At 40.9% G+C, this 15,989-nt stretch overlaps 1 protein-coding gene and 1 non-coding gene across 2 annotated transcripts in view; one reads left to right on the plus strand and one right to left on the minus strand.

The window, feature by feature from the left end:
• Window positions 1-15,989, minus strand: part of MYOF (myoferlin) — a 172,208-nt gene that overhangs the window by 75,864 nt on the left and 80,355 nt on the right. Inside the window, exons 14-19 of the mRNA XM_043926912.1 lie at window positions 15,669-15,737; window positions 15,533-15,576; window positions 13,025-13,107; window positions 10,003-10,041; window positions 7,875-7,999; window positions 5,006-5,122 (exon numbers count right to left, since the gene is read on the minus strand). Coding sequence (XP_043782847.1) covers window positions 5,006-5,122; window positions 7,875-7,999; window positions 10,003-10,041; window positions 13,025-13,107; window positions 15,533-15,576; window positions 15,669-15,737 — 477 coding nt within the window. The remainder of the gene's footprint in view (window positions 1-5,005; window positions 5,123-7,874; window positions 8,000-10,002; window positions 10,042-13,024; window positions 13,108-15,532; window positions 15,577-15,668; window positions 15,738-15,989) is intronic.
• TRNAE-UUC lies at window positions 2,484-2,556 on the plus strand. Its single transcript has one exon. It is a non-coding gene; the product is annotated as a tRNA-Glu (tRNA).

The following is a 15,989-nucleotide window of genomic DNA, read 5'->3' on the forward strand; positions in this document are numbered from 1 at the left end:
TTGGGGAAGGGGATGATTTTGCCAAGCAGAATACCTGATAAGAGGGAAAAAGTTAGCAGGCTCTTAAAAGTGGCTGTGGGCCCAGGAGGCATGGGACATTAAAGGACAAAGACAAGGAGACTGTGCCAAAGAAAACTGCCAGCTTGCTACCTTTGATCTATAGGAGCTAATGGATGAATCTTACTTACTCAAGCAATAGTTATTGACACTTAACGTGAGCCAAACCTATGGGAGAGCTAAGGCTGAGGATGCAACGGCTGATCTTTTACCTGTCTGATTGCTTAGGAAAGCACCCAGGCGACCTCCTCCTACATATCTTTGTAGGGTCTCTTGACCAAGCCCATCTGGAGCACTACATCAGCTTCTACTCTAGAAAGTTGTGAAACTGGGATTTTTGGCAACTGAATAGGAAAAACTCACTCTTCCTCCTGTGTGTCTCCTTTGCTCTCACACTACAATCACACAGTTAATACTTCTGATGGCAGATGTGCATGCTCTGCACTAAATCACTTCAGTCATGTCCGACTCTTTGCAATTCTATGTACTATAGCCCACCAGGCTGCTCTGTCCATGGGATTCTCCAAGCAAGAATACAGGAGCGGGTTGCCATGCCCTCCTCCAGGTGATCTTCCTGACCCAGGGATCGAACCCACAACTCTTATATCTCCTGTATTGGTAGATGGCTTCTTTATCACTAGAGCCACCTAGGAAGCCCAACTCTAGCTGGGTATCCTAAAGTTTAGCTCAATCCTGACACTCTCCACTTGGAGACAGTATCAGATTCCACAGGTTAAAAGGCTCAGTCCCACAACACTGCCCCGTCCACTTCCTCTGTGCTTTTGACCTATCAACTACAAATTGGAGGTTCCCATAATCCCCTCTTTGGGTTACATTAATTTTCTGGAGCAGCTCACAAAACTCAGGAAAACAGTTTACTTACCGTATATGTGCTGTGTGCTTTGTCACTCAGTCATGTCCGACTCTTTGTGACCCCATGGACTGTAGCCTGCCAGGCTCCTCTGTCCATGGGGATTCTCCAGGCAAGAACACTGGAGTGGGTTGCCATGCCCCCTTCCAGGGGATCTTCCCAACCCAAGGATCAAACCCAGGTCTTCTGCATTACAGGTGGATTTTTTCCCATCTCAGCCACCAGGGAAGCCCACTTACTGTATATGAGTTAATACAAAAGGATACGATAAAGGATGCAGAGGAACATCAAGATGGAAGAGATGCACAGGGCAAGGTTTGTGGGAAGGAGCTCTCTTTGAACATACCACTCCCCTAGCACTTCCATGAGTTCATCAACCCATTAGCTCCCCAAACCCTGTACTCTGGGGATTTTATGGAGGCTTCATACTGTAGGCATGATCAATGATTAACCCAATTTCTAGCCCCTCTCTGAAGGATGTGGAGGGGGTCGGGCTGAAAGTTCCAAGCTACTAATGATGGCTTGGTGAGCAGTCCCCACTCAGGAGCCCACCAAGTCACCTCATTAGAACAAAAGACTTTATCACCTGGGAAAGCCAAGAGATTTAGGAACTCTATGTCAGGAACCGGAATCAAAGACCAAATATGAGAACAAAAGATGCTCAAAAGTGCTCTTATCACTTAGGAAATCACAAAGGTTTTAGGGGTTCTGTGTCAGGAACCAGAGACAAATATATATTATATTATTTCAGGGCTTCCCTGGTAGCTCAGACAGTCAAGAATCTACCTGCAATGCAGGAGGCCTGGGTTTGATCCCTTAGTCAGAAAGTTCCCCTGGAGAAGGAAATGGCAACCCACCCAGTATTCTTTCCTGGAGAATTCCATGGACAGAGGAGCCTGGTGGGCTATAATCCATGGGGTCACAAAGAGTTGGACACCATTGAGTGCTGCTGCTGCTGCTAAGTCACTTCAGTCATGTCCGACTCTGTGCGACCCCATAGACAGCAGCCCGCCAGGCTCCCCCATCCCTGGGATTCTCCAGGCAAGAACACTGGAGTGGGTTGCCATTTCCTTCTCCAATGCTTAAAAGTGAAAAGTGAAAGTGAAGTTACTCAGTCTTGTCCAATTTAGCGACCCCAAGGACTCCAGCCCACCAGGCTCCTCCATCCATGGGATTTTCCAGGCAACAGTACTGGAGTGGGGTGCCATTGCCTTCTCCGACCACTGAGTGACTAACGCTTATTTCACAGGGACCAAGTTGCCCTTTTGTTGAAGCCTCTTCAACTCTACCAGAAAGTTTCATGACTTGTAAATGAATCACAGGATCTTTTTAAGTGGGACAAAGGTGCATGATTACATTCCAGGCTGACCACTCTCATGAAAGGGTCCTCTCAGCAAGGGTCCCTCAGCAAGGGTCTCTCATGAAAGGGTCCTCTCAGCAACTGCACAGATCTGCTCATCTCACTCTCTGGACTCCTGGTAGCTTGAAGAGTGAGTGTATCCTTGGAATCTCAGCTCCTCTCCTGCTTTTTAATATTGTTGAGCTTTGGGGGACTTCCCTGGCAGTCCAGTGGTTAAGACTCTGCACTTTCACTGCAGGGGACCCAGGTTTAATCCCTGGTCAGGGAACTAAGATCCTGCATTCCTCGAGATACAACCAAAAATAAATAAATAAAAATCTAAAAAAAGCAAAAACAAAAACTCAGGTGACTGGGCATAAACCAAACTCCCATAATTTAGGAATTTTAAATATTTTGGGGATTTTGGTTCATATAGTTCATTTTTATTTTTATTACATTTATGTAATATTTTATTTTTATTTATATAAAATATAAATAAATATCAATTTATAAAAATTTATAAAAAATTTTGTGTGCTGTGGAGGGGGTTGGATGGAGTAGTGTGTGTGTTAAGTGTTAGTCCCTTATTATTTATTTAATAATAATTAAATTATTATTTAATTAAACCCGGGTCTCCTGCAATGGAGGCAGATCCTTTACCATCTGAGCCATCAGGAAATGGGTGGTGGAACCCAGCAGAGAGAGGCCTGAGCTAGGGGTGGGGCATCAATGAGCTGGCTGCTCTGAGAAACTATTCAGATTTCTAGAACATGTAAGGACCAACCCACAATTCTTAGAAATAGTTGGAGAAAAGATGGCATAAAATGGCAACCCACTCCAGTACTCTTGCCTGGAAAATCCCATGGACAGAGGAGCCTGGTAGGCTACAGTCCATGGGGGTCGCAAAGAGTCGGACACGACTGAGCGACTTCACTTTCACTTTCACATGTACACACACATATATAATGGAGTATTACTCAGGCACAAGAAGGAACAAAATTCTCTATTTGCCTAACAACATGGATGAACCTTGAGGGCATTATGCTAAGTGAGATAAGTCAGACTGAGAAAGACCAATTCTGTGTGGTATCACGTATATGTAGAATCTAAAAATGCTGAACTCATAGAAGCAGAGAGTAGAATGGTCATTACTAGGGGCTGGGAGAATTGAGGAGATGTTGGTCAAAGGGTAAAGAGCTGCACTTAGAAGATGAGTAAGTTCTGGAGATCTAATGCACAGTCAGTAATACTACATTATATACTTCAAAGTTGCTAACAGACTAGATCTTAAATGTTCTCACCACAAAATATGATAGTTCTATGACATGAGAGAAGTGTTAGCTAACAGTAAGGTGGTATTCATACTGAATGTATGGGCTTCACAGGTGTCACTAAATGCATCAAATCAGCACACCGTACATCTTAAACTTCCATAATGTTATATGTTAGATAATTTTTTTAAAGTTCAAAACCAAAAATGTAGACTACCATGATTTATCAAAACCAAAACAAAACAGCAACAGTCATAATAATGGCATAGAGTGTACTAGAAACAATTCAGTGAGTAGCAGAGACAGGGTTAATTTAACATTGCGCTATCCATCACACATGTTAACAAATCTGTACTGCACATGTCAATTAGTTTACAAGGAAAAATTGACCATTTAATTGTTTCATGATGAGAATGTTCTTCTTTTGTATTTATTGCCTTGAATTAACTACACTACTGAATTTACTAGGAAAAAAATCACATCTGTGGCTCTCTGTTTTATGAATCATGGGTGTTATGCATAAGTGTCTTCATATGGGGAAGGAGCTGATTTATAAAAAGAAAAAGAAATAAGGACTGGGTACTTCCCTAGTGGTCCAGTTGCTAAGACTCTGCACTCCTAATGTACGGGACTTGGTTACACCCTTGGCCAGGGAACTAGATCCCACATATTGCAAATAAAGATCCCACATACCATAACTAAAAGAGCCCGCATGCTGCAACTAAGACCCAGCACAGCGACTGAAATAAATATTAAAAACACAAGGACCTACTGTATAGCACAGGGAACTATACTCAATATTTTTATAATAATCTATAGGGGAAAAGAACCTGAAAAAAGAATATATATAACTGAATCCCTGTGCTAGACACCTGAAACTAACACAGCATTGTAAATCAAACATACTTCAATAAAAAAAATTTTTTTAAGAAAAAAGGGAAAATAAATAGCTGAAAAGGTGAGCTTGGAAGACTTCCTGTCTTTGAGAAGGATTGGGGGCTCAATGCCTACTGTAATGTGGGCATTGATATAAATATGCCCTCACATGCTGAGAAGCCTGAGATATGGCAGTTACTTCTGAAGATGGAAGTGACTTTTAATGGCTGCCATACCATCTGGAATGGCTCTTGTGGCCATGTCCCCATGACACACCCAAGCCCAATTAGCAAACAGGCCATTCTCTTTGTGGGGTGGGTATCACTGCTCTTGCCAGCTTTCAGCAGGGTATTAACATTTCAAAGATAAAGCAAGTCTCATCACCCCCATAGGCTGTGATAGACAAACCAAGAGGGGATTGAGGGGCCCTTGCTATGACTCCCCTCTCTCCACCTCTGCCACAGCTGACCCTCCAGTCCCTGGACGCCCCCTTCAGACCCACTGACTCAGGCAGGCCAACACTAGCCCTCCACCACCCACTCTCTACAAAATCCTTTCCATACCACATGCTACACACGCATCAACATTTACCTCAACAACCAGCAGGTCATCATTCGAAATGGACTCAAGCTTTTTATCTGGCGGTGTCTTTTCAAGTAAAGTGCTTAATTCAACCAAGATTCTGCCTCTGTAGGCAACTCCTTCCCCCTGAAAGGCAACAGTGCAGGATTATTTTTCCAGGCATGAACAACAGTCAAAAGCTCTCTCTAGTGGGCTAAACTAGCTACAACTTCAAATTTCTCCTTCCCAAAATGAACCAGTCAGTAACTCTCTCGGCTGGTCTTTGTTATCTGAGAGAAGAACCAATGACTTCAGGAAGGACCCCAAAGAGAGCCAGGGTAGTCAGGGCTAAAAGGGATTTTAGCTGTGGCTGGGGTCAGAGGCTTTCAAGCCATGCTTAGATCTGGAAGAGGTTCCCAGGAGCTGAGGTGGGAGTGGAAGGGGCTTGAAATCTCCCTCACTCTACTTCAGGTCTGCATTTGTCAGCATTAACTTGGCTCCTTTCCTCAGAATAGGGAGACAGCCATGTTGGCAATCAGGGCAAGTCTCAGAGGAGCCAGGAAATAAAAGAGGAAGATGTTCTGGGTGTGGTGGAGTGTGAGGATGAATTGCGGATACTCCTCCCAATATACTCAGCAGTGTTAGCAGCAGAACCCTCTGGAGAGGAAGGGAAGGCTTCCACCTCCACTGCCAGCCCTCCACCCCCACCGTCATTGCCCCAGGGCTTTCCCTCTACCCTAGTTCCCTTCTTGGGCTTTGGGAGCTAACTGAAAGACAGTACTTGGGCTTCTAATGTGGTGGAAAGACCACCTCCCCCTTCTGGGCCTCCATGTCTTCATCTAGAAAATTAAGAGGTTGGATCACATCAGGGATAGCAACATCAAGCATGTCACTTTCAATCTTTCAGCAAACTCCTATAATACGGCATTTGACAGAATTCTGAGATAGCACATTTGCTTTTTTGGAAAGAGCCAACATTGATTACTGACATCTGCCCTAAGTCTAGGAAGGGGGAATGGCCATGCTCAGTTCAGTCGCTCAGTCATGTCGGACTCTTTGCGACCCCATGAATGGCAGCACGTCAGGTCTCCCTGTCCATCACCAACTCCCAGAGTTTACTCAAACCCATGTGCATTGAGTCGGTGATGCCATCCAACCATCTCATCCTCTGTCATCCCCTTCTCCTCCAGCCTTCAATCTTTCCCAGCAGCAGGGTCTTTGCAAATGAGTCAGCTCTTCGCATCAGGTGGCCAAAGTATTGGAGTTTCAGCTTCAGCATCAGTCCTCCCAATGAACACCCAGGACTGATCTCCTTTAGGATGGACTGGTTGCATCTCCTTGCAGTCCAAGGGACTCTCAAGAGTCTTCTCCAACACCACAATCCAAAAGCATCAATTCTTCTGCGCTCAACTTTCTTTATAGTCCAACTCTCACATCCATACATGACTACAGGAAAAACCATAGCCTTGACTAGATGGACCTTTGTTGACAAAGTAATGTCTCTGCTTTTTAATATGCTGTCTAGGCTGGCCATAACTTTCCTTCCAAAGAGTAAGCATCTTTTAATTTTGTGGCTGCAGTCACCATATCAGTGATTTTGGAGCTCAAGAAAATAAAATCTGTCACTGTTTCCATTGTTTCCCTATCTATTTGCCATGAAGTGATAGGACCAGATGTCATGATCTTTGTTTTCTGAATGTTGAGCTATAAGCCAACTTTTTCACTCTGCTCTTTCACTTTCATCAAGAGGCTGTTTAGTTCTTCTTCACTTTCTGCCATAAGGGTGGTGTCATTTGCATATCTGAGATTATTGATATTTCTCCCGGCAATCTTGATTCCAGCTTGTGCTTCTTCCAGCCCAGCATTTCTCATGATGTACTCTGCATATAAATTAAATAAGCAGGGTGACCATATACAGCCTTGATGTACTCCTTTTCCTATTTGGAACCAGTCTGTTGTTCCATGTCCAGTTCTAACTGTTGCTTCCTGACCTGCATACAGGTTTCTCAAGAGGCAGATCAGGTGGTCTGGTATTCCCATCTCTTTCAGAATTTTCTACAGTTTATTGTGATCCACACAGCCGAAGGCTTTGGCGTAGTCAATAAAGCAGAAATAGATGTTTTTCTGGAACTCTCTTGCTTTTTCGATGATCCAGCGGGTGGTGGCAATTTCATCTCTGGTTCCTCTGCCTTTTCTAAATCCAGCTTGAACATCTGGAAGTTCACAGTTCACGTATTGCTGAAGCCTGACTTGGAGAATCTTGAGCATTACTTTACTAGCGTGTGAGATGAGTGCAGTTGTGCAGTAGTTTGAGCATTCTTTGGCATTGCCTTTCTTTAGGACTGGAATGAAAACCGACCTTTTCCAGACCTGTGGCCACTGCTGAGTTTTCCAAATTTGCTGATATATTGAGTGCAGCACTTTCACAGCATCATCTTTTAGGATTTGAAATAGCTCAACTGGAATTCCATCACCTCCACTAGCTTTGTTCTTAGTGATGCTTCCTAAGGCCATGATATGCATTTGCAATTGCCATGTGAGATGACCTCAGGATCTTTTCCTACCCTGCATTCTAAGACTTGAGGAACATGAGACTTTCATCCTTCAACACTTAATCAGGGACTTCCCTGGTGGTCCAACGGTTAAGACACCTTGTTTCCACTGTAGGGGACACGGGTTCAAAGCCTAATCAGGGAACTAAGATCCCACATGCCACGAGGCCAAAAAATAGAAAACAAAACCAAAACCAAGAAACAACCACAAAAAACACTTTATCTGTCATCTGGTGGGCCTCTGAGGATAGGGAGGTCTCCTAAATATAAGACTTAAATCATAACCATTAGAAAAAGGAATCTGGAGCCAGTGCTCATTAATAACACACCTTAATTGAAGAACTAACCTTTCCAGCATTTAGCTCATCATAGGGATCTGGGAATCCCGTGTACTCTCTGGGGCTTCCATAAAGGTTCAGATAACAAGGTCCAAAAGTTGGAACAAAGCCCACCTCTGTTTCTCCTGTATTCGCTGAGAGATAACATCATCATTAGTATTTTAGGCTTTTAACACCATTCTGTTGAAATAAATATTAGTTATTAGTTAGCTGGGTGAGACAGTTTTCCTCCATTTTGTGTTAGTTGTATTAGTGCAAATTGTAAACGCTTTGTGAGAGTTGCCACATTTATCTTATCGCTATAAAACACTAAATAAAAAACATTGAGGGGGTAGTTCAGGTAAACATAAAGATGATTCTATTCAAATGAAAGAAGTTGATCTTCACATTTTTTGCAAGTTCATAACTGGCAATTGTAGTGAGCTTGTCTCTGACAACTGGGGTAGAGTATATTGTTTCAGGAAGTCATTTAAATGACATTTGTCAGATTAATTTTATTTGTTCCTCCAAAATATCATTAGTCTCAAGTAATTAGTATAAATCTGGCAGATGATTTTAAAAATACAAGACATTTAAAATTTTTATATATAATAGTGAACTGTCTGCCTACGGTTATGGCCATATGATATTCATAAACAATGTGAAATCTCCATTCAGAACATTCCACCTCTGATGAGGATCCAATATGCTTCTTATTTCTGCTACCTGGTCTCAGCAAGACTACTCCCCAATGAAGGGCACTGCAGCCAACGTAAGAAATAGTGGAGTCAAAGAGATACTGCAGGTGAAGACAGGGAAACGCAAGAGCTGCCTTCAGCCATCCAAATGGCTCCCATATGGAGGAGGGATGGACTTGCTTCCAATAAGCAGGGGAAGGACCACTATTGGGAGCTACAAGGAGGGCAACTTTGGTTCACTCAATGTAAGGATGATCTTTCTATGAATTAGTAGTGTCACATAACTGGACAGATTGTATTGGGAGCAGAGGAAATGTTAAGGCCAAGAGTCATATTTTATCTTTCAGGATATAGTCAAAACTCTTCCTCTGTGGATGAGAGGTTGACCCGATCAACTCTATGGCCCTTTCCAACGCTATGCTTAAAACTAAGGCAGAAGGATAAATGTCAAGTAATAGGTGAGCAGAGTACCTACTCATAAACAGTTGAGCAAACTGTATACACTTGTAGTTTGCAATCTTCTTCACCTTTTTGAGGCTCTTTTGCATTTTGAACTTCTATTAAGTTATCATTTTATATTTCAATTTTTGAACTTTAAATAGCTGCTATGTCTGTGACTACACTATAAATTCCCTTGGTGGGTGGGTAAGAATCAAGTGTGTTTTATTCTGAATCCTTAAACTCCTAGTTCTATCTTGGAGTACTACCACATAAATATTTTTTGATTGGTTGAATGAAGTATGATCAAATCCGCCATGTTTGTTACACACCTAAAGACCACTTAATAGTCATATAAAGTCTGACTATAAGATAATGAAGTTGGATTTTTAAAAACAAATAAGAATGAGGCATTGTGCCAATAATATAAAGGCAGATTATAATACCTTAATTTGCAATTTGCAACTTTCTTACATGTAATCCCTTTTTCCCCTCTCACTACAACCTTGGGTGGTTAGAATGGCAGGGAGTATCATTTTTTTTTTTTTTGAAAGAAGGTAAATTTCTCTAAATCACAAAGTCTTCATCTATTAGGGGAACAGCATGTGCTGTAAGAGGGTTATAAGATCAAATGTGAGCACATTGAGCAAACTTGCAAAGAATGGCAAATGCTGTGCAAACCAAGGACATGCTATGATCCCACAGGGTTGGAAGATGAACCTTCAAGGTACAAAGTGAAAAAAAAAATGTTATACAATTATTTACAGTGAAGCCAGGATGGTATATATCTAGGTGAAAACATGAGGCATGTAGCAAAGCCCAGTTAGCCCATTTGTTTAAACTCAGCTTTGCAGGACAACCATATGACAGTAATACAAAAATTGTTACTCTAACACAACTATATTTAAGACAATAAAATGTAAGTTTAAAAAAAAAGTGCTAAAGCAATTAGTTGATAAGTTCTTAATAAGATAACAACAAACAGAAAGATCTAGAAGATAGCAAAATTACAAAGCATAAACCTGTATACGATGCAGCCCCAGATCCCGAGGATGAGAAATCTATGTAGTAAAAATACCATTGGTTAAACAATAAGAGAAACACAGACATTATAAAAGAGACATTGAAAAAGTTAATCAAATCCAACAATAGGTAAGCGGTTTAGCAACACCAGGAAAATCCCAAATCCAGACTCAAATCACATGACCGTTTTGTCATTTATACAAATATCACCACCAGTTAAATACAAAATGGCTCAAGACTCTGTGACACCCGGTAGCACGGCCACACAGGAAGTAGCCCAACCTCATCAGCCCCAAAGCAGTGAAGCATCTGAGAGCCAGCTTCCCACCATCAAAGGAGGCCTGGGGAAGTTACCAACATTCCATAATTTTAATAAAACTTTTATGTGTCTCGTCTCTGACTTAGCTAGGACTAAGACTAGACAACCCAAGTTAATTTAGTATAAGGCTGTGTAAACAAAAGCCTATAGTTGCCAATACATTATCCTGTTTCTTTGCAGGGAATGGCTAGTGCTCACTGTTACTCTGAGACCCTATCACAGACTGTCTTGCAGGGCCTGCAGTGAAAGAAGACCTCAGAGACAGGCTGGCACTGCTTGTAACAGTTCATTTGTAGTTCTTCTGGATATTACCACCATACCACTAAGAAAAATGTTTATTCCATTATTTCTTGGATAATTATTTTTAGGTGATATTTAATGACTTCCTGCCAATGATAAATGAGTTAAAGTGATTTTTACACTTCCTCCCATAGAGTTTATAGCATGATTTTAATTACTCTATTGGTTGCCTTTGACCAATAAATTCCATCTAATCTTTAATCAGTTTTTATCTACCCAATGATTTAATCTAACATTTAAAAAAATTTTAATTGGAGGATAATTGCTTTACAATATCATGTTAGTTTCTGCCATACATCAACATGAATCAGCCATAAGTAAACACATGTCCCCTCCCTCCTGAACCTCCCTCCCATCTCCAATCCCATCCCACCCCTTTAGGTTGTCACAGAGTACCAGGTTTGAGCTCCCTGCATCTACAGAAAATTTCCACTATTTTACATATAGTAATGTATATGTTTCAATGTCATTCTTTCAATTCATCCCTCCCTCCCTTTCTCCCACTGGGTCCACAAGTCTGTTCTCAATGTCTACATCTCCACTGCTGCTCTGTACATAGGTTCATCCATACCATTTTTCTAGATTCCATACATATGCGTTAATATGTGATATTTTTCTCTTTCTGACTTACTTTACTCTGTATAATAGGCTCTAGGTTCATCCACCTCATCAGAACTGACTCGAATGTGTTCCTTTGTATGGTTGAGTGATATTCCATCGTGTATTTGCACCAGAGTTTCTTTATCCACTCATCTGTCTAATCTAACCTTTATATCTGGATCCTTCACTTGATAAGAAGTTAATAGCATGCCCACCCTCTCCAACCTTCCACTTCTTTTCACTTCTAAGCTCTATCTTCTGTACTTTTACATTGTAAGAGGTGATATTTACCTTCTCTTTAGAGCTTTGACTACAAGTCAAAGCTTGTATTTTAGAAACATTTTAGAAACAATTTTAGAAACAATTAATAGTGCTCACATTATAACAACCACATAAGTATTCTCTGCAGAGAAAAGAAGAATTGTAATTACATTTCTTTTGTACAAGTCCAGCAACACAGTTCCCTATGCTACTTAGCAGACAATGCTTAGATGGACTCTCTGTCTCACCTTCTGCCAGTTGCTTAAAATAATGCTATACCTGACTTTATATTTGGACTATTATCTTCTTGGTTCAACTCTCTATTTCTCTCAGAATTTCTAATGCCTTTTTCTTCTTCTTGAGAAAGAAAATCTATATCTTTTTCATCAAGTCTCTATTATATTTCAGATTCTTATTCATATTACCTATTGCTTGGCTTACAGTATCTTTTTAAAAAACCTATAATGCAGGAAACCTGGGTTTGCTCCCTGGGTCAGGACGATCCTCTGGAGGAGAAGGGCATGGCAACCCACTCCAATATTCTTGCCTGGAGAATCCCCATGGACAGAGGAGTCTGGTGGGCTACAGTCCATGGGGTCACAAAGAGTTGGACATGACTGAGTGACTAAGAACGTAAAGTCCTCTCTTAAACACGATGAGGATGAGAGAAATCTTAAGTTTTCCAAAACAGAATTTTGCCTCAAATTTTCTCATTTTATTCAATGCATTTAATCTAGTGATAATTATAGGAATTTTTGTTATTTTTATTTTAGTTACGAACAATAAGCTGCTGATGATAGTAATGGGTTAACACTAAATTTTTCTGATCATCTTAATTTATTCCTTTATTCCCTATTACAGTTTCACACATATGCACAGAACCAGAATACCAGGTATAGGCAATTAGTTCTCAATACATAAAACAACAAAAAGAAAAGTATATTGGTTATCAATGCTTGTTAGCATAAAATGTATGAAAACAAAATACACAATATCTAGAGTGGAGATTACACGGTTCAAATGCCATCTGACCTCACTCTGGCCAAGGAAGTCTGTAGAGAAGGGAATATTATTAGATGGACTGGTGTCAATGCCACTTGAAAAAAAAAAAAAGGTGCTCTCTATATTGACACTCAATAATCTGTAAAATACATACTGGGAAAGTCTTTGGATTGAGGTAAGAAAGTTAAAAATTTTAAACTCAAATAATTAATGTTTTGTCTTAGTCACTCAGTCATGTCCGACTCTTTGTGACCCCATGGACTGCAGCCTGCCAGGCTCCTCTGTCCATGGGGACTCTCCAGGCAAGAATACTGGAATGGATTGCCATTTCCTTCTCCACAAATAATTGATAGTTACCCCAATTATTAATTACTAATCTGTTATTTTGCTGGTCACCATCAAAACATCACTGAAATGGTTCACTAGACTCATCACATTTGGCTTTTAAGAAAACAGGTCTATTGCCAGGTGGCTACCCAGTTCATTTCCTCTCCAACAGTTCTCCGCCCTGTCTCATTCCTGCTCCCTGTGTGACTCACCTTCCACTTCCCCACCAGAGGCAGCGATTTTAGAGAGGTGCAGATACGTTGTTCCAACGATATCATTTTTGGTAAGACGGTCCCTGTGTTAAAAGAACAGATTAAGACCTCCACCTATGAAGACAGATCTTTGTTTCACCAATAGATCTGGAAAAGACCCTAGATCTCAGCAATCACCCTGTCTAGTGGGCCTCAGGCTTCACTGCACTTTAAAATCATTTGGAAACCACCACTGCTCCCCTGGACCCGCCCCGCACCACCTCTAATTTCCTACTGAAGCTTCTGACTCAATGAAAGCAGAGGTGAAGAACAAGAGTTTGCATTTATAACAAGTATATATCCCAACTGATTCTTACACAGATGGTCCTCCAACAACCCTCTGAGAAATGCTGATCTAACCGGACAACTAATTTCAGCTGGAAACAGATTTTTACAGAGGCTGGGGAATTTGCCTATGGTCACACTCAATACTGTTGTCATGAAGTGAATGGGTCAGTTATAGGCACATAACATGATGAGGGTAATAAAAATCTCACTACATAGAATAAGTGTTTGTATTTTATTTTATCCTACTCATACTGATTACTATGATGGTTTAAAAATTACAATGGGCTTTTCTAAGGGTCCCTCATAGGGGAAAAAATTCCCTTTCAATTCAATTCAAATATTTCTTGATTATCTACTGTGTGACTTCATTTGCTTGTCTATAACCTAAATCTTATCTATGTGGTTGGGTAAGTTTGCTCACAACTTTGTGTATCTATCTGATCTTAGAGAGTTCGTGAGCCTAACCCATGAAGTAGTCTCTGGCTGGGCACACAGTAAGTGTAACAAAAAGGTTTATATTAATAACATCTTCTGTTTAATTCCTTCTCTTTATTCCATCTAGTGTCACACTCACTCTGAAGTTTAGAACTCCACAGGAGGGAGGAAAGTTTCACTCAGTATTTTGAGGAAAGATTATACTATAGTATATTACTATATATTATAGCAATACTATGTTATATATATTATATACTTTAATAAAATTAGGTTACAGAAAGTGACTAATTAACAACAGTATACATGAGGAAAAAAATTATTATTTGGGGGGTATTAAGCCACATGTGTGGAGCTTGCATCTTCTCAGGTCATCCAGAAGGGTCTAGACTACATTTCAAGAATCCTGAACTTTCCCTCAGTTGTGCAAACACCCTACAGAGTATATAACCAAAGATCTGGATCCAAGGATTCCCCAGTTAAACAGGGTCTCTCTGCATGTCTGAATCTACCATTGCTTTGGAGAGGGCCAACTAGAACAGGGGAAAATCCACATCTGCTCTGACCATGGGCGACTCTAGGATGACTCAGCCAGCGATCCTCCCACTGTGGCATCAGCAGGCCAGAGTGGTCATCTGAGCTATATAGGGCCCAAACTCACACTCCTGAGAGATCTGGAGGCCCCTGGAGCACCTTTGGAGTGTCAACTGAGGATCCAAGTGACTTAAAACGAGCTCACACTCATTGGAAGGGGCATTTTGTCCTCAGGCCCCTTCATGGACCTCAATGAGCTATGATGAGGTTACTGAACAAAATCAAGCCTTCTCCCCTCCTCCCAAAGTGTCCTGTTACCATAGCGCCAAGAGGGAACTAACATGGAAGTCAAATACATTTAGCCAAAGGAAAAATCAGGGCCAGACAGGTTGGGAATCCAACTGAGTCTCTGAGTGACTGTGGGCAAGTCACCTGACCTCTCTGAGCCTCAGTCTTCATCTGCAAAATGAACTAATAACAGTCTCTGTCCCATCAGGTCCCTCTAAAGATTAAATGGAATAGTGTAGGGAAAGCAAGAGGCACCGCACCTGGCACTAGTAGTGCTCAGGACCCAGCTGCTAACATCATAATAAACACTGATGATGGTGGTGCTGGCCATGCTGATGCCAGCACCAGTGATGATGCTATTTATCTTTTCTACTCTCGGGGAGCTAAGGGCTGCCAGCTGAACGCCCCATCCAACTAGAATACACCCAAGAATAGCCTCATTACGGCCGATCCTTGCTAGGATGTTGGTCTAGTGTGAAGTCAATCAAACTTTCAACAAATTTTCTTTGCATTCAATCACATAGGAAGCTCTGTCCAATTTCCTTTCTAACAATGACAGAGAATAGCTCTCAGAATGTTTTGGTCAATTCTTCCCTTGAAATAGTTTACTGCATTTCTGGAGTCTATTTTGGACAGCCTAATAGTATTTAAAGTCTTAATTTCTTGTTTTGGGGTATATTCAGATCATTTTTCCTTCCTTTTGTTCATGAGCAGTTGAACCAATATATCCAAAGCTTTTCTGCAATAGCTACTGTTATTATTTTTTTTAAAGAAAACACCTGATTCCAGGAGCAGTGTACCACTTCTGTCTGGAAGAAAAGCAAATGTCCTGAAAAGTAAGGGTTAGAGCATCTAAAGTAAAGTTTCTCCAAATCCAAATATTTACTTCTCCAATTTGCAATTAGACACAAGTCTTTCTTAACTCACCAGTCATATATTGTCAGTTTTATTTTTTCACACACTGAAGGAAACTGTTAAAAGAGAAAAAAAGTAGTTATTTCTCAACTTATTCAGTAACTACTAGGGTATTCTTATTTTTTTCTAAAAGAAAAGAAAGCCAAACCTTGATCTGAAGATTAACGACTTGATTCCACTCAGGGTTTGCATTTTTCTCAATTATATTTGTGCAAACCTGTAAAATCATCAAAACAGAATAGGTATTCAAATTTCTAATTTTGGAAAGTTTATAATATATGCATAGTGGATTATGATTCTAGCATACTTATGTTATAGACTTGGTCACTCAGTTGTGTCTGACTCTTTGCAACACCATGGAATATAGAGTCTATGGAATTCTCCAGGCCAGAATACTGAAGTGGGTAGCCGTTCCCTTCTCTAGGGGATCTTCCCAACCCAGGAATCGAACCCAGGTCCCACACATTGC

Source organism: Cervus elaphus, chromosome 15, assembly GCF_910594005.1.
Source record: "Cervus elaphus chromosome 15, mCerEla1.1, whole genome shotgun sequence".
NCBI classification, from domain to species: Eukaryota; Metazoa; Chordata; class Mammalia; order Artiodactyla; family Cervidae; genus Cervus; species Cervus elaphus.